Here is a 26,168-nt window from a genome sequence, read left to right on the forward strand (position 1 = left end):
AGGAGCAGCGAGAAATAAGAATGCAGAGGGTGAAGGGCTCTGTGGACCACGTGGGCTCAGGAAGCTACTGAGGGATCCTGAGTGCATCTCTAAAGAATCTGGAGCTGCTCGGTCCAGTGCACAAACCTCCAGCTACATGTGGCTACTTTCATGCAAATTAATTGAAATCAAGTAAAAATTTAAATTGAGTTCCCACTGGCCACATTTCAAGTGCTCAGCAGGCCCCCTTTGGGGCAGTGCAGAAAGTCCCATTAGACAGCGTTGACCTGGAGAACCGAGAGGCGGGGCAGGAGGAACGAAGGGCCGGTTAGGATGCTGATGCTGTGGTCCCAGAAAGACGGGATGGGAGGCTATATCAGAGCAGGGGTCAGGGTGGGCCAAGGAGATGCTCAAGTAGTGGAATGGGTGGCTCTTGATGTCATGTGCCAGGACGGGAGTTGGGAGAGGAGGGGACAGGTCTGAGGTGGCCCGGGGATTTGGAGGTAGAGAGCCTGGCAGGGCAGGACTCACACTGAGGAGGGGCTGCAGGGAAGGGCTTTGTGCATGCAGATGCTGAGCCTGTTAGGATGCACTGGGTTCAGGTGCCCCTAGGCTATCCCAGGGGAAACAGCAGGTGAGCGCTGGGCCCTGTGAGAGGAAGGTGAGTGCTGACGCAGACTGGAAGAGCGGCAGCTGAGGCCCGGGGGTGGATGGAATCGCTGGGCATCGCCGTGGTGAGCAAAGGCCTAGAACGGCACCCAGGGGGAAAAGCCCGTGAGGCCCCAACCAGGGGACGGGGCCTGCCAGGGAGCAGCTGCCGGGGGTGCACGGGTGGAAAGCCACGGGGAGGGGACAGCCAGAAAAAGAGCGTGTCCCCCACTGCGCACATGAAGGGTCAGAGGGGCAGAAGCTGTGAAAGGTCAGGTAGCAAACAGGCTGGAAACTTCCAGTAGCCATAGCAACGAGGTGGTTATCGTGAAGAGTAGCTTGCGTTAATGCTCACAAGGTTTCCAGTAACTGCATCAGCAGCCACAAAGCAAACAGGACAAGTTAACAACAACAAAAAAAAATCAATGTGTTGTCCAGTGAAGCTTCTTAGCAAAACTGCTTTAATACATTGAAAAGAAGTATGAGTCTGTTTGGTGACAACATGTATGTAAATGAATGTTTTGAATGTGGTTGAAATGTGCAAAGTTTTTGTGTTTCTGTGTTTTAAGGACAGCTAATCATGGAAGCTTAGCAAACTCTCTTTGCAAATAACCCCAAACAAGCTTTTTGACAGACTTTGACCTATGCAGGAGTAATTCTGAATTAATGAAAGCTTTGTTATGTACTACATACACATACATGCATACTATGTACTAAATACATGAATATACTACCTGTGGATATAGACATAGACGGATATCAGTAGCATTGAAGAGACAGAGGGTAAAGAGGAGAGTTTGGCATCAAAGGCATCCATGACACTAAGGAGCTGTTCAGAGCATGATTTTATCAGCGACACGCGTCCTGAGTCCTTCCTGCCTGCCACTTTCATATCACACCTGAATTATAATGACAGTTAATTTTCACATGCAGCCCCAGACCTTTCACTCCTTCAGTTGGTTTTCTCTGGCTGACTTAATCTGGGATATTTCCTTACCTCTTTAGAAAAGATTGATTTAAAACATTTACTCTTTCCAGTGGCTAATGTTTAGGCTATTTAAGACAGTGCTTACCAACTGGTTGACAGGCAGTATTCTAAGATGGAGTTGTATTACATTTGAGAGAAATTACCAAAAAAACTTCAATAAAGGAATCTGTCACTTTTTTTTTTAATTTTGGTAATATATACAATCGTGCAATTTACCACTGTAACTGTTTTGACCTGTGTAACTCATTAGTGTAAAGTGCATTCACGTTGCTTTGCCAAAAATCCGCAAAACTTTTCATCTGCAAAACTGAATCGCTCTACCTATTAAACAACTCCTGTCCCCTGTCCCCAGCTGTAGCAGCCACCATCCTTTCTGTCTCTATCAATCTGACCGCTCTAGTTCCTCATATATGGGAACTTACACAAGATTTGTCCATTAGGGGCAGCTTATTTCACTTAGCATATTATCCTCCAGATTAGATTCACCCACGTCATAGCGCTTATCACAATTTCCTGCCATTTTAAGGCAAATAATATCCCTATTGTGAATAATGCTGCAAAGATCATGCATGCGTGTGCCTTTATCTCTTCCAGATCCTGCTTTCAATTCTGTGGGTGTGCTCTTAGAAGCAGAATTGCTGGGTCATATGATAAGTCTATGTTTAAGCTTTTTGAGGAACCACCCAACTTCTTTCCCCACAGTTTTTTTTAATATTCCCACCAACAGGACACAGCGTTTCAGATTCTTTAAGTCCTCACCAACGCTTCTTCATTGCTCTTTGATAGGGACCATCCTATTGAGTGTGAGGCCGTATCTCATTGTGGTTTTGATTTGCATTTTCCTGATGACGTCTGATGTTGAGCATCATGTGTTTATTGGCCATCTGTATGTCTTCTTTGGAGAACTGTCTATTCGAGTTCTTTGCCTGTTTTTTTGTTGTTTGGTTTTTTGTTGTTGAATTGTAGGAGTTCTTTATATATATATATAAAATGGATATTAACTCCTAATCTATGATTTACAGATATTTTCTCCCATTTCTTGAGTTTTGGTGTAAAAAAATCTTTCTCTTAGGGACTTACAATATGTCGGTAGTTTATTTCTCTTAATTTTGCCACTTAAGGATTAAAGTTGTGTCTGGTTCTCAAATTATTCAAAGAGAGCATAAAAAGCATTCTTCTTATGATAACTACTTCTTGGACTTCATTATTAATGACTGCTTCGTAAGCTGCATACCTACAAAACAGGTGCCACGGCTCACAGCTCGTTTTTGCAACCCTGTAAGAATCACTTTCTGTGAGAGCAATGGGGGGAAGTGTGGCCCTTGCTGGGAGGTGCAAAGGAAGCATGTGACCCATCCCCAGCTGAGTCGCTGGGATTTACAAGGCCACAGAGTGAGCTTTCTGGGGAAAAAACAGCGTATCACGTAGAAAGCAGCACAGAGGGTCCCGCAAGCCTTGCTCTTAGAAAATCACATCTAAACCTAACCTGACACACAGGAATCTGTTCCTAATCTGAATGATATCTAGGGAAGATTTTGGAAAACTATCTCATTGTCTAACACCTGTGTCAATAAATCCCCTCCTCTTACACCACCTAAATCCCTCTTCTTACAACATAAAATAACCATATAATACCTGGGATTTACCCAGTGCCTTTCTTGCTAAGTCCAGTCATTAAATCCTCCTCTTATCTCAGTGAGGCGAGGATGAGTAAATATTACTATTTACACTTAATCGCCTCATCTTTTCTCTATAAAGGGGAATAAGAGTAATATTTACTCATTTGTTTCCACCCGCTTTATAGAGAGAAGAATGAGAGCAGAGAGTGATTAAGCGCCTTTTCCCTGGGGCAGCAGCGGGGGGAGCAGGAGGCGGGCGGAGGGGAAGCAGCACCTGCGGGAGCCTTCCAGGCGGAGCCAGCCCGCAGCACCTGGTCAGCGCGCTGCTCTGGCAAAAGGTGAGGTGTCACGTCGGGCCGCCCACGGGAGGGTCTCCCTCCTGGCTTCCCGTCCTGCTGTTGCCACCTGGGGACCCTTAGTAAACTTTAAACAAAGGGCCCCACAAATGACCCAGCCAGTCCTGGGCAAAACAGGGCCTACTGAAAATGGAGATGCTGGGAGGCGGCCGCTGCCGAGGCTGCAGGAGAGCCTGGGCGGGGCCGGCGGCCGGAGGGAGGGAGGGAGGGAGGGAGGCTGCAGCCTCAGCCTCCCCTCCGCACCTTCCCCCCTACCCCCACCATCCCCCCCAGGGCAGGGCGCTGAAACGTAAGGCCTTAGGTGACACAAAAACAGCGAAGAAGTTTCTTCAGGACAGAGTAGACATTGCTAAGGGACAGCAGAGAGGAACATTATCTTACGCTCTGTTTTGGACTAGGGCAGATCATTTCACTTGGCTGACACCGCCAAGGCTGGGGAGGTGCCCGTTGTTCAATTTTGTTTATCAAGGTCATGGTACAAGGGACTAGGAAGTATGTATATGGTTCAACACATTTGATCATTATTTGCAGATTCGTATTTACAAATTTGCCTACTAGTTAAATTTTGGTCACCCCCAAATCAGTACTCACAGCACTTTGACAGGCATTCAGGCATGGGCCAAGAATTATTTGAGCTGCCCAAAGTGCACGCACGATCCCAACTAAGGTTAAACAAGGTGACATTCTCCCTTCTCGTTCCAGCTCTCATACTGGAAGTAAGTGTGCTTCTCCTGATCTATTTAGTGCCACATTTCTTGCATTTTTGTTAGTGATTGTGCTGTTTTAAATTGCCCCCAAATGCAGCGCTCATGCACTGTCTTGTGTTCTTAAGAGCAAGAAGGCCCTGATGTGTTTTTGGAGAAAGTGTGTTCGGTAAGCTTTGTTGAGGCCTGAATTATCATGTGAGTTCAGCATTAAGGAATCAGCAGTGTATGTTAAATAAGATGTCTTTAAACAGAAACACACAAAACTAGGTTAAGTATCGATCGTTTAATGAAAATGTTGTCATCAGTAGCACATGGGAACTTAACCCATATTTTGCGTAGAGTAAGCGTTAGTATTTGCAAATTCACTATTTCTGATGACTTTACAGACTGCAACTACCACGACTAATGAGAATCAACTGTAATGGGTATAACCTACAGAGACTACAGGATCAGAGGGAAACGGCTCCTGAGGGAACAGCCAAAAATGGAAGGCAATAAGTGACAGCAACACCCCATTTGAATGACAGACTCTAGTGCCTTTAAGCTAGACCACCCCCTTACCTAGTTTAACCCCCCTCTGTACAAGGATGCTGTCTAAAGCATTTCCTAAAGGCTCAGAGAAGCTACATAGTATCTGGAAATCCGGATCTGGCTACCACCATCTCTCTAGGTTCACAGACTATTTTTCTTCTCACATCTAAAATTCCTGAAATCAAGAAATATCTTCTAATTGATTTATATATTTTAATAAACAACCAAAACCTTAAATTGTCACGAAATCCCTGGTATGCCTTCCAGCCCAGGGCCCAGCAGGTTTTTCCCCCTAAAAGCCCGGTGAGCGCTGTGGGCTTTGCGGGCCCTGTGATCCTTGTCACAACTGCCGGCCCGGTCACTGCTGCATGGAAGCAGCTGTAGACAGCATCTAAATAAATGAGCATGGTTCCGTCCCAGGAGAACTATTCCATGGAATTCCCACACATCACAAAATATTATTATTGCAATATTTTCAACCACTTAGTATAAAAAACAAACAGAAAATGAAAACATGGGACCAGTTATTAAGCCAGGTTTGGCCTGCAGGCCATAGATTGCCAACCCCATTCATTCAATGGCATCACAGAATCAAAGGAGTAAATTAGATCACCTTGACCTCGGGCCTCAGGTACTTGGATCAGAAGAGGCTGCCGTTGGCCAATGGTACCTGCCCCTTGTTGCTTAGTGTTGCTTTTCTATTTGAGATTGAAAGGAGGATTTAACTGCTTAATCTTGATGAAACCTGATGTTAAAGTTGGTAACTTCTAAGGTTTAGATTTTTATGTTGCCTGATGTAGTATACATTTGCAAGAAGGATCTAGGAAATATTGAAAGGAAAATTAGGAAAAGTTCATACTTCTATATACAGTAACATGCCAATGAATTTCAAGCACAACCCTTTTATTAGAATTCCTTTGTTCAGCAGTGTTCTAATTATCCCTTTATCTTGAAGCTCTACTTTCTCCTTTTCCATTGTGTCATTTTTCTTTGTGTTTTTCACACATACAATAGACCTTATTCACAAGAAGGCAGAGCTGCGTTCTAGAACGAGGCTTATAATACAAGGAAACTTAAACTGGGTGGAAATTAAATAAATTTAAGTTACAAAAAAATCACAAGGGAATTGAACCCATCTTGCTTAATACAGGACGCATACAACATATTTTGAAGATTAAACATTCACCACTGGCCAGAGATCAGTAATTGGTTCTGAAAGTATTATGAAGATGATGAAGAACAAATCAAAATATAACATCTCAGATAACAATCAGATGGTAACAGATGGGGAGCAGGGGTGTTTTCACAGATGCCCTTGGTTTTTCATGAGATGTTGAACAGCAGCTTCTTCTCAGGCCAGACCCAGCCCTGCCTCCCTCACGGCATCAGGCAGCGGGCCTTTCTGGGACCAGAACCAGCGGTACCGATTCCGGCCTGGAGCCTCGGCTTTGGCCCCACCCACAGGGGTTCCTGGTACCTGGAACCTACAGACAGAGATCACATCACAGCAAGCCCAGCCCTGCTGAGGCTCATCTCAGCTACAGGGACACACTTGAATCCAGATGTCCCCTGTCCGTGCAGACTGGCCCTTAGCAGAAGAGGGCAGCCTCTTGAAGTGGATCCCAGACCTCCAAAGCACCCCGCTGAGTTCCCCAAATGCTACAGGCCTAGAATTTACTGATACACTAGCGTGCTCACCTGTTAAGTTTCAGGCTAGAAAATGCCTTCTGATGAGTGTTTACAAACTGGTCTTCTTAGAGATTTTTCTGATGGTATCTTCTTTTATTGAGATATGATTGACATATAAAGCATGTAAATTTAAGGTATTTAGTGTCTTGCTTTGGTATAAGTCTATATTGCAATATGATTATCACTGTAGCATTTAGCTAACATTTCTATCATGTGACACAATTATCATTTCATGTGCACACACGTGTGTGTGTGGTGGGGACAATTAAGATCTAGTCTCTCAGCAACTTTCAAGTTTATAATACAGTATTATTGTCAGTATTAATCACTATGGTGTCCCTTACATCTCTAGGACTTACCTACTGGTTTACAAGTCTGTACCCTCAACCCCGCCCCCCAGCCCCTGGTAACCACCATTCTTTTGTGTGTGTGTGTGTGTTTCACTTTTTGAGATTCCTCATGTAAGTGGTATCATATATGTCTTTTTTTTTTTTATCTGACTTATCACACTTAGCATAATGCCCTCACAGTCCATCCGTGCTGTTGCAAAGGGCAGGAGTCCCTTCTTTCTCCAGGCTGAAGAAGATCTCACTGTGTATACATCACGTCGTCTTTAGCCTTCCATTGGCTGACGGCCACACTTGGGTTGTTTCCATGTCTTGGCTATTGTGAATACCGCTGCACTAACATGCAAGTGCAGCTATTTCTTCGCTATCTTGTTTTCATTTCCTTTGTCTATTAATCCAGGAGTGGAGTTGCTAGATCATAAGGTGCTTCAATTTTTAACTTTTTAAGGACTTTGTATATTGTTTTCCACAACAGCTAAACCAGTTTACATTCTTACCAGCAGTGCACAAGGTTCTGTTTTCTCCATATCTTTGCCAACACTTCTTATCTTGATGGCAGCCATTCTAATAGGTATGAAGTGACTTCTCATTGCGGTTTTGATTTGCATTTCCCTGATGGTTAAAGGACATTGAACATCTCTTCATGCACCTGTTGGCTCTCTGTATGTCTTCTGTGGAAAAATGTTCAACTCTTCTCCCTGTTTTTTAACTGGATTATTTATTTAATGAGTTTGTAATATATTTTGAATATTAACCCATTCTCCAATATAAAGTTTATAAATATTTCCTCCCATTCTTTTTTTTGTTTATTTTACTGCATACACTACATTCATTTTAATTTGCTTCCTTATGCCTTGTCTAGCTTTGGTATCAGGGTAATGTTGGCCTCATATGAGTTTGGACAGGTTCCCTCTTCTTCAGTTTTTTGGAAGAGTTTGAGAAGGGCTAATATTAATTCTTCCTTAAATGTTTCGCAGAATTCACCAGTGAAGCCATCTGGTCCTGTGTTTTTTTTATTGTGTTTTCCCCACCTGTGTTGGGAAGTTTTTGAATACTGATTGAATCTTCTTACTCATTATTGGTCTGTTCAGATTTTGTTTCTTCCTAATTTGTAATTGGCATGTTGGTATATTTTTAGGAATTTATCAATTTCTTATAGGTTATCCAACTTGTTAGCTTGTCACAGTAGTTTATGATCCTTTTTATTTATATAGTATTAGTTGTAACATCTCTTTATGATTTTATTTATTTGTGTCTCCCCATTTTTTTCTCTTTTAGAGAAACCAGCTCTTATTTTCATTGTTTTTTCTTTGGTTATCTATTTATTTTGTTCCCACTCTGATCTTTATTTCCTTCCTTCTGCTAACTTTGGGCTTAATTTTTTTCCTAGCCCCTTGAGATGTAAAGTTAGGTATTTATTGCTATAAATCTCCCTCTCAGAAGTGCTTCTGCAGCATCCCTTAGGTTTTCGATATGTTGTTTTGAAATATTTTCCTTTTGATTTCTTCTTGACCAGTGGCTTGTTCAGAAGTGTATTTAATTTCCACATATTTATAGATTATCCAGCTTTCCTCTTGTTGAGTTCTAGTTTCATATCATTGTGGTCAGAAAAGATACTTTCTGTGGTTTACATCTTTTTAAAATTCACTGAGACTTGTTTTGTGTCCTGTTATATGTTGCATCATGGAGAATCTTCTGAGGTACTCATGAACAGTGTATTCTGCTTCTGTTGAATTGTTCATATATATATATATGTATGTATGTATATATATATATGGCATTCGGACTAATGTATGGTTGAAGTCCAACGTTTCCTTGTTGATTTTCTGTCTGGATGAAAGTAGGTATTAAATGTCACTATGATTATTGAATTCATCTTCTCAATGAATCAACCCCTTTATCATTATATATGGAACTTCTTTGTCTCCTATTACCATTTTTGGGTTAAAGTTGATTTTTTCTAAGTTTCTTCCCTCCACTTTTTCATGGACTACCTTTTTCCATCCCTTCACTTTGAGCCTATTTATGTCCTTAAACCCATAGTGAGTCTCTGGTAGGCAACATATAACTCTGGTTTTTGCTTCTTTTTAGGTTTTGGCTTTGTGGTTACCATGAGGCTTACATAAGACAACCCATGGATAAAACAGCCCATTTTAAGTTAATAGCAACTTAAGTTCAATCATGTATAAAAGCTTCACCTTTACACTCCCCATTTTATATCTTTGATGTTATTTACCTCTTTCTATTGTATGTTTAAAAACTTATAGTAGCTGTGACTATTTTCAATACTCTTTTCATTGTACATAGTTAAGTGGTTAACACACATCCTGTTACAGAATTTGAGTTTTCTAAATCTCACTGTTTGTTTCTCTTTACTGTGTTTTCATTGTCACTGATTAACATCCATTCATTTCAGTTTGAAGGATGCGTGAATTTCTTGAAAGGCAGGTCTGGTGGTGATGAACTGTCTCAGCTTTTGTCTGTCTAGGAAAGTTATTTCTCTTTCATAGCTGAAGGATAACTGTGCCAGATAGAGTATTCTTAGCTGGCTTTTTTTTTCCTTTCAACGCTTAGAATATCTAATTCTACTCTTTACTGGCCTATAGGGTTTCTGCTGAGAAATCCACTGATAGCTTAATGGGGATTCCTTTGTAGTTTATAATCTTTTTTCCTCAGGCTCCTTTTAGGATCCTTTCATCTTTAATTTTTGTCTGTTTTATTACAATGTGTTTTGGACAAGGTCTTTGTGCATTGAGGTAATAGGGTGCTCTATTAGCTTTGTGAACTTGGATGTCATTTTACTTCCCAAGTTGGGGAAGTTCTTTAACTTTATACCCACCTCTCTTCTAGAATCCCGATTATTCTGATACTTGCTCTTTAAATGTAATGCTCACTGGTTCTGAGTCTACTTGCTCTACTCCACTGTAGCTCTCTCCATTGCATTTGTCACTTCATTCATTGAATTCTTCAGCTCCCTGACTTCTGCTTGGTTCTTTTTCACAGTTTCATTGACTGTCTTTTAGGGTTTGGTTTTTTTTTTTTTTTTCTGTTAGCTCATGGAGTTTCTTCAAAACAGGGATTTCAAATTATCAGCAAGATCACAAAATTCTGTACCTTTGAACTCAAGATATTAGGGGACTGCTATCTTTTGATGGTGACGTTTCCTTGATGTTGAACATTCTGTGTAGTTGTACATCGCTGCTTTCTCACCTGAAGTAGCAGGTGCCTCCTTGAGTATTCTGTGCATTGGTGCTGATGTTAGGGGGTTTTTCTGCCTTTGTGTGGGTACTCCTGTTACTCTGGTCTTGCTCCCTCTTGTGGCAGAATTTTTAAGCTTTTATGTCTTCTGTTCCTTACCAGAATGACTGGAAAGAAACCTCTTTTGTTTCCCAGAAGGTGGCGCTACAGCTCAAGTTTGTGGTTTCTTCTTGGCCCACAGACCTTGGCTACTTTACTGGATCTTGCCCTTGCCCCCACACGTGGAGGTGCACACAAAGAGCCAGCCACGGCCTGAGGGAGGTATGGATTTGGCACTCGGAGCACTGGTGGTGTCTGCAGATGAGTAGGGGGTCCCCAGCTGTGGTGCTCCCAGACAGTCCTGCATAGACGTCCTGCTGAGCACAGTCACTCAGCCCTCTCATGCCTTATCTGCTCATTCCCATTCTCCCTCCTCCCCCCAGCCATTGAGGTCCTGCCTCAGTAGTACTCTAGGTGCCCATGGACAGGGGCTTCTCCAGCTCACCACCGGTCACTGGGGGAAGTGTGGTTCAGCCAGTGCATTGTTTCCAGGGGGGAGGGGGGTGTTGGTAAAGTTCTTACCCTCTCTGCTGCATCCAAACTCATCTTGAGCGATTTTCTTTGCTCCAACACATGGTGGCATTTCCCCTTGGGAAGCCTAGGCTCCCGCAGTTTCTCTCTCGTCTGTGGGTACCTGCCCAGGTCAGCGCTCTGCTGGTCCCACCACTCATACCGAGGTCTGTTTGCTTGTTCCCCGGGCCCAGGTGGCCTCTTCCAGGGTCCTCAGAATAGCGCTGGACCCCACAGAGGCGCTTTTGTTCCCAACAGTGGGAGAAAGACAAAAACACGAACCATCTTCTGCGCCATCACTGATGGGCTCTTTGACCCCCTTCTCTTGGCCACACCTGGGAGGCCCTCAGCTCCGGAGCAGGGCTTTCTTGGAGCGCTGTGCGGGCCGTGCAGGCTGGGGTCCCAGGGGGTATCTGCAAGGAAAGGGTGGTATCGCTGTGTTGGTAAAGGTTACACTTATTTCTGGGTGTAGAGACAAATGCAACTAAACTTGGGGGGCTTTTGCACCATGTTACTGTCGTGTCTTACTGAGGACAGCAGGGGTGCCCACCTCCACAGGCAGCTGCCGCGCTGGCCCGCGCTGGGCGGGGGCTCTGCACGAAGTGCGGACTCCTGTGCAGTCACTGCACGGCGCTCCCCCGTCCGCAAGGCTGCTGCGGGAACACCTGGAACAGGCCCCTACCGACCATTTCTATCCCTGCCACAGTGTCAGGGGCGCAGCTCTGCACCTTTGCCCCTGACCCCCTCCCTGTGGCAGGCGCAAATTCTAATCTTGGAAAATAAAGCTTCTAACCTCCCCACAAGGCTTCTTTTGAGCAAAATGCTTGATCCTAATTAGGTGAAAGTTCTGGAGTCAGCAAATAGCTCATGAGGAATGTGCATGCTGTTGGAAACAGGCGGACCCTCCATCACAGGGGCTTTACCACCCAGGTGCTCTGTCCCCCCTGCGCCACTGTGTAGCCTTAGAGCCGCAGCCAGACCCACCTGCACGGCACCCCAACAGCCCCTGCTTGGGGCAGGAGTGGGGCTGGGGGAGTGGCCACACACAGGCCACGGTGCCTCGGTGGAGAGGATGGAAGAAAGGCACTGGCAGAGCCCACGAGATGCCTCGGTGCTGGCTGTGACCTCGCCGGCGCTGCAACTGCAGTGGCGCTCTGCAGACCAGGTAGGTGCCTGCTGCGCCTGCAGCTGAGCAGCTGGGGTCCCAATAAATGCGTCCTGTATAGAATGGAAAGTCACTGCACAAGACTTTCTCTGATTCCTAATACTGTCAGACTCTTATCGCTAATCATAATTGGGATTCTTGCCTCTCCATCGAGCCTGGTATTATTACCAGGAAAGGCCGGCAGGAATCAATATGGAGACAGCAAGGCTGGCTCTTTGTCTCATTGCTTAAAATTAAGGCATCTGTGCTGACAGGCCAGCAGGACAGAAGAGCTTTTTCTCTGTAGCCGCAACCTCCCTCTGACCACAGAGAGCAGGGAGGGTCTCAGAGCACCAGCGGCGTGGTGTGCACACGAAGTCACGTAAAAACCCAACGTAAGCAAGTTGAAGGGAAAGCTAGAAGGGTTTACCTTCCCATAGTGAGTTCTGAATTATCTACTCAGCGTCACTACAATGAAGATGTCCACTTACACTAGCCAGGTTTTGTTTTGGTCCTTGATTAAGACGCACAACACTGCCCTGAAAAAAATACTGTTGAAATTAAGTTTTTCCCGGCCACTTAAGAGCTTGGGAGAAGGACAGGAACAAGGGCTAATCACCTGACTGGGGCTGCGCAGCAGAAGTAACAGGGCGGGCTCTCCCGGACGCGGGGGGCTCGTGGGTGCTGCCCATCTGCAGGTGCGTGCAGGCCACCTGAGGAGCTGCAAAGGGGCAAAGTTCCACTGACAGGAGATGGAAACCTCGGGATGAGAGGAGTGGTGGCCCCTGGCTGTTGGCTAACTGTCCGATAAGTGAGAAGGACAGCAGGTGGCATTTGTGAGTTCAGAGAGCAGCGGTCCTAGGGCCGGGGCTCCTGGAAGCAGGAGGTGACTGCAGCGCGTGGGGATCATGAAAGAGCGAGCCTGGGAAACACGCGGAGGACGCCAATTCCCACATCCTTTGAAGAGAATGAGTGATATTTTTAAAAAATCATTCCATGCCAAGTGGGCGTCCAAGAAAACTTGTCGACTGTCCCTGGGGGCTCTCCATGCAGAGTTGACCTGAGGCGATTTCAGTTTCAAGGTGGCCTCTGAGAAGGCCCGGCGTCCCCCACCACACCCCCGGACGGGCCCAGCTCGGCTCCGGTGAGTTCTGGCTTTGCAGGGGGCTCGTGATTGGGGGGAGGGGGGAGGTAGAAACTCTCCGTGGTCACTGAGTGATGCAGAGCCACCTTCCAGGGTGTGACCACAGCCTGGCCTAACTCTGCACAGGGGGCAGTGGCTGTCCTGCCCCAAAGGCATTTGGGGACGGTATCAGTGAGGATATGTGCGCTGTACCTGATTGCACCTTGGTTTCCTGGTACCAGTGTGTGCGCTGCATTGCACCAGGCTGGCATCTAGGAGGCAGCTGTGCATGTGTGTAGTGTGTTAGGCCTAGTCCCCTCATGTTCTGACCACCTGCAGCTTCCCCCTCCTGGGCCTGTACTTTCCTTGTCCTGCAGCCCCCGCCCCCTAACACCTGGCTTTGTCTGTCACAGGTGACCCCTGACCTTACCAGCCTCTGTTGCTGGCTCAGAACCTGCTGGCTGAGTCCCACAAAGGCTCTCAGCCTTGTCCCAGGGCCCGGCAGGCTTCTGAAGCAGCCAGTGCCTCGTCCATCCCGGCCACAGGTGTTCACAGGGTCAGAGACCTCGCCGGGCTGCGCCGGGCCAGGCCCCACCCCCGTGCAGCTGGCCGAGGCCCTTGCGTAAACAAAGCCCTGCGTATCAGCTTGTGACTGGAAACAAGCTGCCGCCTCGGCCTGTGGAACCTGGAACAGAGGTGGGCGGGAATGCCAGTCCCGGGCTCTCATGCATGGTTAGTGAGTAGTGTCCAGGACGCTTGTCCCCAGCCAACCTGTGAGGAAAAACAGCCAAGCCCCTGACTGTCTCCTAGACGATGCTGGATGCCCAGAGCACATGCATGTAGAGTTACAGACAGGGATGGAGGCACCGAGAAGGCCTGGGCCGTCCCCACAAGCAGGTTCACAGAGGCGACCTGGGCACGCTGCCTCACGGTCAGGAGCGGGCCTGCTCTGCATCTCTTACCGTGTATGCCTCGCCACTGCTGTCGCCTGTTTACAAATACAATCCCTACCTGGCCCGGCCCTGCCAGGTAACCTGTTTCAGACGTCAGCGGGTCTGCTCGCACGGGTACCCGCCAGGGACCCCTCCCTCGTGCCCCCCAGGCCGCAGGGCTCTGTTCGCCCCCGCCCAAGGGCACGGCACCGCGGTAGGAGAGCAGGGCCCAGCGGGGCTTTTAGCTTCACAGCCACTGGCCTGCCACCTAAAAAAAAAAAAAAAAAAAGTTAAGAAGCTTGCCATCCCCATTCTATTTTAAGAACCTCTTTTCTGGAAAGGGCAGAAAACAAAGTTCTGCTGTCCTTCACTTTGGGGGCGGGGGGGAGGCGGCTTGAGGACCAAGTCCCAGGAAGATGACTCAGCAGGCTTTGTGAACTCTGCCCTTGCAGGCCTCTGCGCGTCCTGACACAGGGCCGGCACCCACCGGGCACAGGCCTGGGCCCGCCTCGGTCCTCTCCTGCACCCCTGGGGAGCAGACACTCTCGTCACCCCCCGTTACAGGTGCAGAGGCTGAGGCACCGCATTCACAAGGCAAACACGTATGTGGACGTGCCGGGCACGGATGGCAGCCTGTGCTGTCTCCCGCTCGTCTGGCCCCAGCCTACTGGGCTGGGAGCTCATACAGGCCTCAGTCCCCGGATCCTGCCTGGGGAAGTAACACTCCGCAGCCACACACAGGAGCGCCAGTTATTTTTCCCCAGTGTGGTCTCGATTCCTGGCTTGTAACGAAGGCCTTGACCACACAGTTATTTACTATCCCACTCAATTAAAGCTCATTGAGTTTTTAAAAAATCCTGAAGGAAAGTGACCGACATGTTTTCACAAGAAGCACTTTTCTGATATGTATCATTAATCCTGCCAGCTTTACCACAGTGGGAAACGACCAAAAATGTAGCTGAATAAAAAATAATCAGAATGGATACTTGGTGATTTGAAATTATATTCCTAGGAAATAGAGTAGCAACTGGTAATGCTGTAGTGCATTTGCGGGTTATTGTTTTCTTACCTTACGGAAGTGGTTCAGGTCCGGGAGGATGAGCAAGGTCCTTGGGTCACAGAGCAGGGAAGACGGCTGGACAGGCGAGGAGACATCCGAGTCCTCCTTGATGCTGCCACTCATTCTCTCAAAATGAGCCTGCAGTGGACAGTGGTCGAGAACAGATGGACGCATCAGCGATCCACACAACAGACCACCATGCAGCTGTGAGAAAGCAAGCAGTGCTGCCCCGTGACAACACGGGCGGGCCTTCAGGGCAGACAGGCTAAGTGAGGTCAGTCGGAGGGAGAAAGACAAGTACGGGATGATCTCACGTGTGGAATCTGAAAAAGCTGAAGTCACAGGAACAGAGTAGACGGGTGGTTTCCAGGGGGCAACGGGGAGATGCTGGTCAAAGCATACAGACTGCCAGTTGTAAGAGCGAATTCCGGGGCTCTAATGTACAGAGTGGTGATTATAGCTAATGATACTTACTGTATTATATACTTGAAAGTTGCTGGGCACATCTTAAATACTCTCACCACACAAAAAGAAATGGTGATTACGTGACATGATGCAGGTGCTAGCTGATCACTTTGCAATATACAAGTATATCAAATCAACCCATTGTGCAACGTATATGCCAATTACATGATGTTATATGTGAATTATAACACTATCTCAATGACTGGGGAACAATCAAAAAAATAACTGAGGAGTCGGATGAGCCCCGCCACCAGGTCGGGGCAGAACACCTGGAGGGCCGTCCGCAGAGGCGCCGGCGAGCCAGGCCCCAAGGAGGCACAGCTCCGCCAGCAGAGGCGCTCTGTCTTGTCCCTCCCTGTCCTGGGCATCGTCCGGGTGGGCTCTGAGCCAGCACCTCCCCTCCAGCCCCAGCCCTCCTTCCTGCCTGGGGAAGGCCCATCACCAGCATCCAAAGACAGGTGCACACGCTCGCCGCACCCAGTTCACACATGGAGAAGAACCACGTGAGAGCACGTCAGTGACCCGGCCCCTCGGTTACTGGCCCTGCTGCCGTTGCTCTATTTAATCCTCAGTGGTCACACAGCTCTTGGCTGGACTGGTTTCATGTGAAAGGCATAGCACAAGCCAGGTGACATGAGCACCCTTCTCCCTCCCCCAGGACAAATGACTGACTGACTGAATCAGACGGCGTCCCTCTCTGCTCTGCCACAGGAGCTCTGGGGCTGAGCGCCCCAGGGGCAGGGGTGGGCATCCAGCCTCCGCATCATGTCCCCTCTCTGTCTGTGTTACAGCTGGGAAATGACTTGCTGGAGTTTTGCTTCTACACCTTCCGAGAGTCCCAGGCCCTGAAAGTGGAGTTCCCCGCGATGCTGGTGGAGATCATCAGCGACCAGCTGCCAAAGGTGGAATCCGGGAACACCAAGACCCTCTACTTCCACAGGAAGTGACAGCCACATCTCAGCAGAAGAACTTTGCCTTAAGTTTCCCTGTGTTACTCAACACCCACGAAGGACCCAAGAAATCATATTTTTAACATGGGATGGTGGATTCACACTCATTTGGCAGTTTCTCACACTTGAGTCACGTCGAGGGTTTGGAGCCGGGAAAGCATTTAGGCGTGGATGTGGCAAGGCCCAGACGGTCAAAAGGACTCTTCCCTCTCCGGTCCCAGCGCTTAGAAACACGTTCCCGTTCCTCTGGATGAAAAGCCATATCTAGTCAATAACTCTCTGATTTTGATATTTTAACAGAAGGAAGTTTTAACTATGCCATGTAGTTTCTGGTATCGTTCGCTTGTTTTAAAAGGGTTCAAGGACTAACGAACTTTTTAAAGCTTACCCTTGGTTTGCACATAAAACGTATAGTCTATATGGGGCATTAATATTCTTTTGTTATTTAAAAAACAAAAAAAGAAAAAAATCTACAGATCCCTGCTGTGTAATAACAGAGCACGTGGTGTGGAATAGCGCCCCTCTGGCTGGCATCCGCCCACGTTCCTCTGTATCATGGGCGTCCACATCTTTAGCGTCTGTTTGTTAATTAGGATGGATAAGATGTTAAAAAAAAAATGCCTTGGTTTCGATTTCTAGTATCTATTGTGTTGGCTTTACAAATAATTTTTTTTGCAGTTTTTTGCTGTGCTGTACATTACTGTATGTATAAATTGTGAAGGACCTGAGTTATATAAGGTATAAGGAACTTTTGTAAATGAGACATAAAAAAAAAAAAACTTCAGTGGTTAATAGGAAGAATGGGAAAGTATTTTTGAAAGAATTCTATTTTGCTGGAGACTATTTAAGTACTATCTTTGTCTAAACAAACAAGGTAAAAAAATTCTTTTTGTAAAGTGAAATGTTCTGCATGCCTAATGAACTGTTTACAGTGTATTTAAGAAAGGGAAAGCTGTGCCTTTTTTAGCTTCATATCTGATTTACCATTTTACAGTCTCTGTTGTAAATAACCACACTGAAACCTCCTGGGTTGTCTTCAAGCCTTTCTACTGTTTCTGTACATTTGTTTTGTCCTTGGTCTCCCGCGTGGGGCGTTTGTGGGACTTGAGCATGTTTCCCGGCTTCTGCTTCACCCTGCTTCCATCAGGGAACCACCGGCCGGGGGTGTCCTTGGCGCCTTGAAGGCGTCACCTGACACACACGTAGGAGGAGGCCCCGGGAGTGTGTGGCCTCAGGACAGCTGCCTCTTTTCCTTTGTCCTCAAGAAGCAGAATCAGCTGTAGGAGAGTAGAGACTGTGGAAAGGCAAGGGCTCAGCGAGCATATTCTCATCCTACTTTAGAAAAACGAATTTTCTCCTTTGGGGAAAAAACTCCATGCACTCTCTACATCGGTAAAAGGTGACATGTCCCCGCCCGGTCCCCGGAGCGGGCCGCAGGAGCGCACAGGCCCTCGCAGGGCTCACTGGGAAGAGGCACAGCGGCGCGGCCAGAGGGCGTGGAGACCGCACAATCGTTAGAGGGTTTTTACATTTTTAAAAGGTAGGTTTTAACAATAAATTTTATACAGCAACAGTTTTTTGTGGGGGGAGGGGAACTACAGATCACATAAGCAAGACAGTGGCACTAAAATTTGTAATTCATTAATCTGTTTGGCATGGAGGCAGTTTATGGCTTCTCTCTGCCCCAAATCACAAACCTCCCTCTCTTTGGGGAAATGTAACAATAGTATTGCACTAAATAAACTACTTTGAATAGAGGCCAAATTAATCTTTTAAAAGTGATGATAATCATCCTGTACTCAGTGAAATTGCGTTATTTCCCAAAACCTAAAAGCTGGAGCTGGAGAAAACCAAGGCCAGGAGCAGGCAGCGTCGGGAGCCACGCCTTTCTGCAGGGTTCCCCGGCAGGCAGGCAGCATGACCGTGTCTTTCCAAAGACACCTGCCTGTGCGAGGGGAAGCCTGTGAAAGGTGCGTTCAGAGGGAATCTTCTTACATCATTTGCAACTTCAGGAATTTAATTTATAGGCAGATCTTTAAATACAGCTAACTTACTTACATGCACAGCAATATGAAAGCCGCACTTGGAAGGGGATAAATACACAGCATGCAGACTGGGAGTTTCTAGGGGGGAATAACGGCGTACAAGAGCAGCTTTTAGCTCAGACGCACTTTTTACAAAATCAGAATTTCAACGTAACCAGGTTTGGTATGGCGACGGTCTGCATCAGCTTTTTGTGTTAACAAAGTTACTGGCTCTCTGTGTGTCTCCGGGTAACTTTGCTTGATTAAACAGCAAAGCCATATTCTAAATTCACTGTTGAATGCCTGTCCCAGTCCAAATTGTCTGTCTGCTCTTATTTTTGTACCATATTTCTCTTTAGAATCTTGGTTTGGTACAATTCATAATTCACCAGAACTTCTTCATATAATTAAAAAACACACTAAATTAGTTTAAAATGAAGCAATTTATATCTTTATGCAAAAACATATGTCTGTCTTTGCAAAGGACTGTAAGCAGATTACAATAAATCCTTTACTTTAATCGCCTGTGGTTTCAGAAACAGTTCATTTGAATGTCTGTAGGAACACCTGGATTTTGCGTCCTCCTAAATCCTGATCGTATGTGCTTCTGCCTACCTCCAAAATGCAGAAACCGGTTTTTGGTTTGGTTTTTTCCACCATGTTAGAGACCTGTGCTAGCCACATGTTAATTATACTCTTTGAGGACCAACTAGGTGCCTTGTTTCTATTAATATCTGGTCCATGAAAATACCCTGAACAAATTTAATAACAACTGTTAACGCTGTAGCAGCTGAACACTACACATACACATTGCCTCCTGTATCTTCACAACTACATGAAAGTTTGTTTAGTCTACATACTTAGGACTCCCGTGAGCAGACCAGACGCCCCATCCGACTCCCGATGTCTTCCCTGTGCTGCTTTCCCGCGTTCTCTCCCCCGAGAGTTCCTGGGCCCCGGCCCTGTTTCTCACGCTCCTCACAGACTGCTCCTTTGGATTCCGCTCATGAATACGAACCACAAAAGAGCAGTGAGCAATTATCATCTCACTTTAAAATTAGAAAACATTTCTTTCCCACAAGATAACATTCAAGCACAGTCATGCACAGCCTGACGACGGGGATACGTCTGAGAAATGCATCATTAGGCAGTGTCGCCTTTATGCGGCCACCACGGACACGCACGGAGTGCTCGCACACAGACCTACATGCTAGAGCCTGCTACCCACCTAAGCCCACTGCTCCTGGGCCACAAGCCTGCGCAGCGCATTACTGTGCTGAATACTGTAGGCAGTTGTAACACAATGCTACATATCTGTGTATCTGCATATAGAAAAGGTGCAGTAAAAATACGGTACAAAAGTTGAAAAAAATAATACACCATTTGGGCCACTCACCATGAATGGAGCTTGCAGAACTGGAAGCCACTCTAGGGGAGTCACAGTCGGCAGCGAGTGACTCCGAAGGTCTAGGTCATGACTGTGCGCTGCTGTAGACTCTTCGTCACCGTGCAGTTAGGCCACACTATGCTTATAAACTCAAACACAAGAGAAAATGGTGCAGTCAAGAGGCAACAGTGAACTCGAGAGGTCTGAGGCTGCTGCTGGTGTAATACAGCACACTGTTCTACAGCAAGCCTTCTCTCTCCTAAGAAGAAAGAGTACACTCAAAAATAATGATAAAAAGTATAGTATAGTAAATACACAAACCTGGAATATGCACATTTATTCTCAAGAACCATGCTCTGTACATAACTGCAAGTGCTTTACTTTTACACTGCTGATAGGTTTATGTAGAAGTACCAGCATCGCCACAAACAAGTGACTAATGCATTACACAACGTTACCATGGCTACGATGTCACTAGGTGGTAGGAATTTTTCAGCTCCTTCATAACGTCATGGCCCATCACCACTGACATGGTCTATCACTGACCAAAAGGTCATTATGTAGTGCGTGACTGTACTTTTTTAATCTGTCACTTAACTGGTGATCATTCAAACCATTTGCTTTCAGAAAGAGAAGACTACTTGAGAGCTCAACAAATTCAACTTCACTTATACACAAGAGCTATATTTCTGGGACACCTCATATGCCATTAACCACAGCACAGGATAAAATGTATGGCAAAGACTAGACTTGTATGTAGAAACTTGTTTGTAAAATATCTACGGATGAAGGTAATTTTATATCTTAAAATGTATGGAATTTGACCTATTAGGGAGCAGAGCTTTTCACGGAGAGCCCGCAATTGTCAACAAAAGCCATCCCAGGCCTTGAGCCCGCCAAAGCTAACGAGAGGCCACACCAGTTGTCACCCTTGGTTATAGTGGGTGCCGTCTGTGAACAGAGCAGGCTCAGTCTTAGGTCAAGGATGCCTATATTTCTAAGGGTACTCTCAGGCCCAGAGAACCCCATCTGCACGTCGAGGAATCAGCTAGGAACTAAGTCTAGCCACCAGACGGCCAACCACTGCAAGCTGAAGGAGCTGGAATGTGCATCATGATGTGTATGTATGTAGGGGTTGGTTTGCTCTTTCCTGTATACTGAATGACCCTCAGGCAAATAGCATCGTCCTTTTAAGTAAAAGTCAGCTCTAGCATACTTCTTGATAAACTGCAAGTGAGCACAGACTAAATGACTTGATTATAAGTATCTCTGAGACGTCATTTCAAGTCTTCCAATTGCCAGCGCATTTTTCTTGGAAATAAAACAGTGGCTTCCCAAACAACACTGGGTAAGAGAAGATTAAGATGTGATCTTACCAACCAGCATGCACCTTGGCAGTATCAAAAGCAAAGTGAACCATGGGGCAGAGGAGCAGGCGGTTACCTACAATATGCTCCCCCCCTCAAAACCCTTAGTGGTTTAAATCAACCATCGTTTATTATGGCTCATGAGCTTAAGTCAGCTGGGAGGGTTCTGTGGATCCGGCTCAAGCTGGGCTGAGTCAGGCTTGTTCACATATCTGTGGGCAGCCAGTGGCTACCTGGTCTAGGGCAGTTGTGTTCCACGTGGCCTCTCACCCTCCAGGGGGCTGCCCTGGGCACACCTTCACAGGAGAATCAAGGCTCTAGGGAAGACAGTGGAGCCGCCTAACAATTTTCAAGCCTCTGATGGCATCGAGTTTGCTCCTGTCCCATTGGCCAAAGCAAGGTCCAGTTTATGGTCAGGGAGGAGTGAAACTTGGGGTCAGCAAGTCAACCTCCCACTAGCAATTACCTAGGTATTTTCTTCATAGAATTTACATTGCCAGGAAAATGGTTTCTAAGTTGTCATGGTTGGAAGAACTCATTCGTTTAGATCTCTGTGCCGGGCTGTCTGGAGAGGGTCATGGCTCCTCAGGACTGGGTCAGACCATGTTCTTCCCACCCCGAGCTGCTACACCCTCTGAGGACGGAGCAACCCAGACACGAGCGCATGGCACGGAGCTGCCTAAAAGAATCCCATGCTTAGACTGCCCAAGTCCAAAGTGCAGGGCTCCTGCCTGGGCCAAAGGCAGAAGTATGCTTTCCAACCAAGCTCATCTTCCGATAGGAAAGGACTCGCCACGGTATTCTTCCAACCAGGAGACTGAAATACTTTGAGCCAGACACTAAAACATTGGGACAGTGTGCCAGCTTACCCATGTGGAGCAGCAATAAGTGACTGCCCAGTCCAGTCCAGGAAGAAGTGCTGACAAGCTTCTGAGAAGACACGTGCAGAGGTAGGACAGGTGAGCTGCTTGCGGATGCTCTCCTGGAATAGCATCCTTTGACAGGAGGGAGGAAAGGAAGTCACAGAAAACATCTGGCTGAGGAAGGCATCGCCAAGATGGCCTTGGGACGTGAGGGGAGAACCCGTGAGAAGGTGAGAAGGGGTCCAGCACTAAGGTGAATGGGGAACAAAGTCAAGGCCCAGGTGAAAGAGGCAAAAGGTGCCCTGGGGAAGGAGGGGGAAGGCCAAACATCACTGGGCAGAGGAAAAGGGCGAGGAATGGCCTTTGGGGGAGGGACACCGGAGAGAGGCATCAGGTGGGAGAAGCGGGGCACACTAATGCCCTCCGACACTGCGCCCTGCCGACTGCCCTCCCCCGCCGTCTCCAGTCACTGAACCACAGCTCCACCGTGGCCCCTCCAGGCAGGCGCTGGACACTCCTTCTCACTCGTTTCAGCCCCCAGGGCGGCTGGCACTGCTCTCTCCCCTTCGCAGAAGGAACTTGAAGCCCAAAGAGTTCGCGTAAACATACTCAAAGTCTCCGAGGCATTAAACAGAGGAAAAAAGGACCTCAGAACAGGCTGCTCTGAATGCAAAACATACTTTTAGCCACTGTATTAGCTTCTTAGAGCTGCTGTAACAAGGTACCACAAACTGCATTGACTTAAACAACAGAAAATTGTCTCACAGTTTTGGAGGCTGGAACTCTGAGCACCAAGACGTCAGCGGGGTGTGTTCCTTCGGGGGGCCAGGAGGAAAGGACCGGCCCCAGCATTCTCTCCTTGGCTCGTAGATGCCGTCTTCCCTCTGCGTGTATCTGTCTCGGTGTCTAAACGTCCTTTTTTTCATAAAGACGCCAGTTATTTGGATTAAGGCCCGATCATACTGCACACCTTAACTAATTACCTCTGCAATAATCCTATTATTAGGAATAAGGTCACACTCTGAAGTACAGGGGTTAGAACTCCATGGAGAAATTTTGGATGGAGTAAAGTTACAGTTCAACCCACAGAAGCCATTATCCCCTATGAGCTTTCAGCCACGAACTGGTGCAGCAAAAAGAGCCCCTGAACAGCCTACCAAACTCGCACTGAGCTGTGGGCTCCGGAGCGCCTCGTGAGGTGGGATCCTCTCCCCAGGCCCATTCCGTCGCTGTGAGGAACGAATGAGCTGCACACCCATCACCGGCACAGACAGTGCACTGCCTTCCCACCCGCACACTCACCTTTCGATGCAGGAAGGGGAGCAGCCCCCACGGCCTTTCGGCTCTGTGCTCGCCCCCGCGTCCCCGCTACAGGTGCAGAGACCAGCGGGGCAGAGGCTGGGGCCATGCCCGCAGATGCAGGCCCACAGCCCCACTGCACACAGGAAAACCTGCCTTCGAAGGCCCCGACCGCCCCCCCAACCCCAGTCATGCATCTTAAAGGAGCTCAGGCTGCAGACCCGTCTCAGCCGCTGCAGCTGGCGCTGGACCAGGGCAGGCTGAGGGGCCCGGGCAGGCTGAGGGGCCCGAGCCCTGAGGGAGGCGGGGCCCCTGCTCGGACAACCTGCAGGAGATGCCTGGGACCAGCCACACCCAGGCAGCAAGAACAGGAAGCAACACACCTCATTTCTCTTCTGGGGAAATGAAGGTGATGCACCAACGCAAGAGAACACCTTGTGATCCCGCTACTAAATTGACCTGAGTCAGGCCCTGGGGAGGCTCCCCACCCTGGAGACCCTGGCAAGCCGGCCACACTGTCCTGTTCATAGAGAAAACACCCCAGGTGCTCCGCCGTGCTTCACCAGGGAGCCTCAGGGAGGGCCCGCAGCTTCGGGGCTGTGGGAACCCTTGCAGCCAGTGCTGTTGCGGCTTCACCGCCACCACACTGCCATCCTCGAGAACACGGGTGCAAGGGACACTCAGAGTCCTAACAGCTCAGGGACCAGCGGTCCCATTAGCTGAGCCTGTTATGACGCCCCAGACATGCTACTTGCATTTGGTCATTTCAACCTAAACCTCAGCGAGCCCTTGCTGAGAGGCAGGGACAGAATCACGAAGTTGATGTTCCCCTCCTACATCTCCAAGCAGCTGGCACGGGCAGGAAACAACTCAGACGACAGGACACTGGGGGCTGTGCCCCCTGGCCCAGCTGGCCCACTGCGCAGGGCCGGCCGCCGGCACGTGGCTCCGGGCCCCTCGGCAGTCCCAACACACTCCACCGGGCCCGCAGGTCCGTGTGCTAAATGACGCCACCTCAGGCTGTCCTCATTTGTATGTGTGACGTGGACACTTTTCACCCGCCCTGTTGCTCTGTACGTACCTGACCCTACACTTGACACCCTCCATGGTCCAGGTGAGGCAACTTCAAATCTGATAACCAGCGAGCTCTGGAATCCAGTCATCGGGACCAAGAGGCAACAGACCTATTCTTCATGTGACACTCTTTGCAGAGAAGTGTGCCAGGCACTGCCTGTGGGGAAGAGAAACACACAAGCCCCAGCACAGACCCCTGGAAATGAGCTCCGTGTCCCAGGGAGCCCAGGTCAGGGACAAAGGGGCATCCCTGGTGCCGCCACGGGCAGGGCCACGGCCGAGGCTCCTCAGGGAGGGTCTGAGCGCCTGGCCTGCCACCCCAAAGCCCCTCCTAAGCCAGAAGCAGCAATTAGTGCTCAGGCCTATAGATACCAGAGGGGTGGGGACAGGGGGGTGGGTGCGGGGGTGAGAGGGGGTAGGGGGCTGAGGATGGGGACAGAGTCATCCTATGAGTCAGAGGGGCTGGCCTGCTGCTGCCACTCACACACGGAGCCCTGGGCAGCAGAGGCAGCCCTGCTCCAGGCCAGGGTCACGCAGGCCCTGGGGGCAGGGCCTGTTCGGGAGGCCGCAGGAGCCCGCCCGGACCTCACGCCGCCCCCCACACACGGCCACACGCAGACAAGCGAGGCACCTGCTAACAAACTCCACCTGTGAGCGTGTGCCCGCGACAGCGGAAAACGCATCTCCGTCCGTCGGCTGGCAAATCATGAAACGTCACAGAGGGAGTCATTCCACCATCTTCCCCACATTATGACACACATCGAGTAGCAAATTACATTTTATTTCATTTACAGAGGCCTTGGGGCAGAAAGGCGGTGATTGGGAAACAGCACGCAGGTGAGAAACACCAAGGAGAAGCCTGTTATAAATAGGATGGCGTTCTCGGAGGAGAGTGCGGCCGGCCCGGGGGTGGCCGTTTGGGGAAGAGCACCTCTGGGTTTAGACCAATTCGCTGCCCTGACCCCAGCGGTGGCCCCTCCACAGTGCGTCAGCCGGGGCCGGAGGCAAGCACCGCCATGCGTACTGTGACCGCCGCAGCAGCGGGCGGTGGGCAGACGTCCGGCAGCGGGGCCGCCGGAGGGGGAGGCCGTGCTGGCAGAAGGCCGCCCTCCCTCCCACTCTGTAGCCTGGGTAATTAGCGATCCCAGCCCCGAGGCTTGACAAATGCAAAGTCCACTCTGTTAATCCCGACGTTCTGCTCGCGCTCCACAGACCACACAGTTCTGCACGGGCTGTCCCCTCCCCGCCCACCTCTAGGAGTACGTCCCCTTCCCCACCCCCGGGGTGCCAAGCCGTGATCTGTAATTCTGTGTGTCCGGGTGGCTGTGGGTTCCGCCTGGGAGGGAGATGTTAGTTCGCTGCCCCCAGGGAGGTCCGTGGGTGCCAGGGTCCGTGGGGGCCCTCCCAGGCCAGGAGCTAGAGGAGCTTGACGTAATTCTGTGGAATCAGCCCCCTCTTGCCATTCAGAGTCCCTTCTAGCCAGCCAGGTTCCCTCGAGGTTTGTACTGAAAGGGAAGAGAAATCACTTTTTACCACCATGCCCCCGGTCCTCGCTCCCTGTGAATTCACTGTGTTGCTACGTATCTTAAAGGCTCAGCCGACGGAGAACAGGCCACAGCACGCCCAGCGCGGCTCCAAGGGCAGCTACCGGCTCCGCCGCAGATGCCTGCAGCCGCGCTGGAAGCCCTGCCTTCTGTGGCCTAGGAGGCTGCCTAGACACAGCAATCTCACGGGCATCCTTGAAGTTTAGGATGAAGGATGTGATGCACAGAGAGCTCGAGGACCTTGTCCAGAGTTACACAGAAAGTG

The 26,168-nt window shown here is 48.7% G+C and overlaps 2 protein-coding genes across 6 annotated transcripts in view; one reads left to right on the forward strand and one right to left on the reverse strand.

Annotated features, from left to right (window-relative positions):
- NR3C2 (nuclear receptor subfamily 3 group C member 2) overlaps positions 1 to 16,458 on the forward strand; it is a 294,426-nt gene extending 277,968 nt beyond the window's left edge. For both annotated transcript variants that reach the window (XM_054562702.1, XM_054562711.1), the window contains exon 10: positions 16,187 to 16,458. In XM_054562702.1, the coding sequence (XP_054418677.1) occupies positions 16,187 to 16,342 (156 nt within the window). In that variant the 3' untranslated portion in view covers positions 16,343 to 16,458. The remainder of the gene's footprint in view (positions 1 to 16,186) is intronic.
- A 7,851-nt stretch (positions 16,459 to 24,309) lies between these two features.
- ARHGAP10 (Rho GTPase activating protein 10) overlaps positions 24,310 to 26,168 on the reverse strand; it is a 241,326-nt gene continuing 239,467 nt past the window's right edge. For 3 of the 4 annotated variants that reach the window (XM_054562717.1, XM_054562721.1, XM_054562724.1), the window contains one exon: positions 25,124 to 25,864. In XM_054562717.1, coding sequence (XP_054418692.1) covers positions 25,776 to 25,864 — 89 coding nt within the window. In that variant the 3' untranslated portion in view covers positions 25,124 to 25,775. Of the gene's footprint in view, positions 24,517 to 25,123; positions 25,865 to 26,168 lie in introns of those variants that run through there. The other variant, XM_054562719.1, reaches the window with a different exon arrangement.

This window comes from Pteronotus mesoamericanus, unplaced genomic scaffold (genome assembly GCF_021234165.1).
Source record: "Pteronotus mesoamericanus isolate MK-2021 breed Mesoamerican mustached bat unplaced genomic scaffold, CSHL_Meso_final contig_163, whole genome shotgun sequence".
NCBI lineage: Eukaryota > Metazoa > Chordata > Mammalia > Chiroptera > Mormoopidae > Pteronotus > Pteronotus mesoamericanus.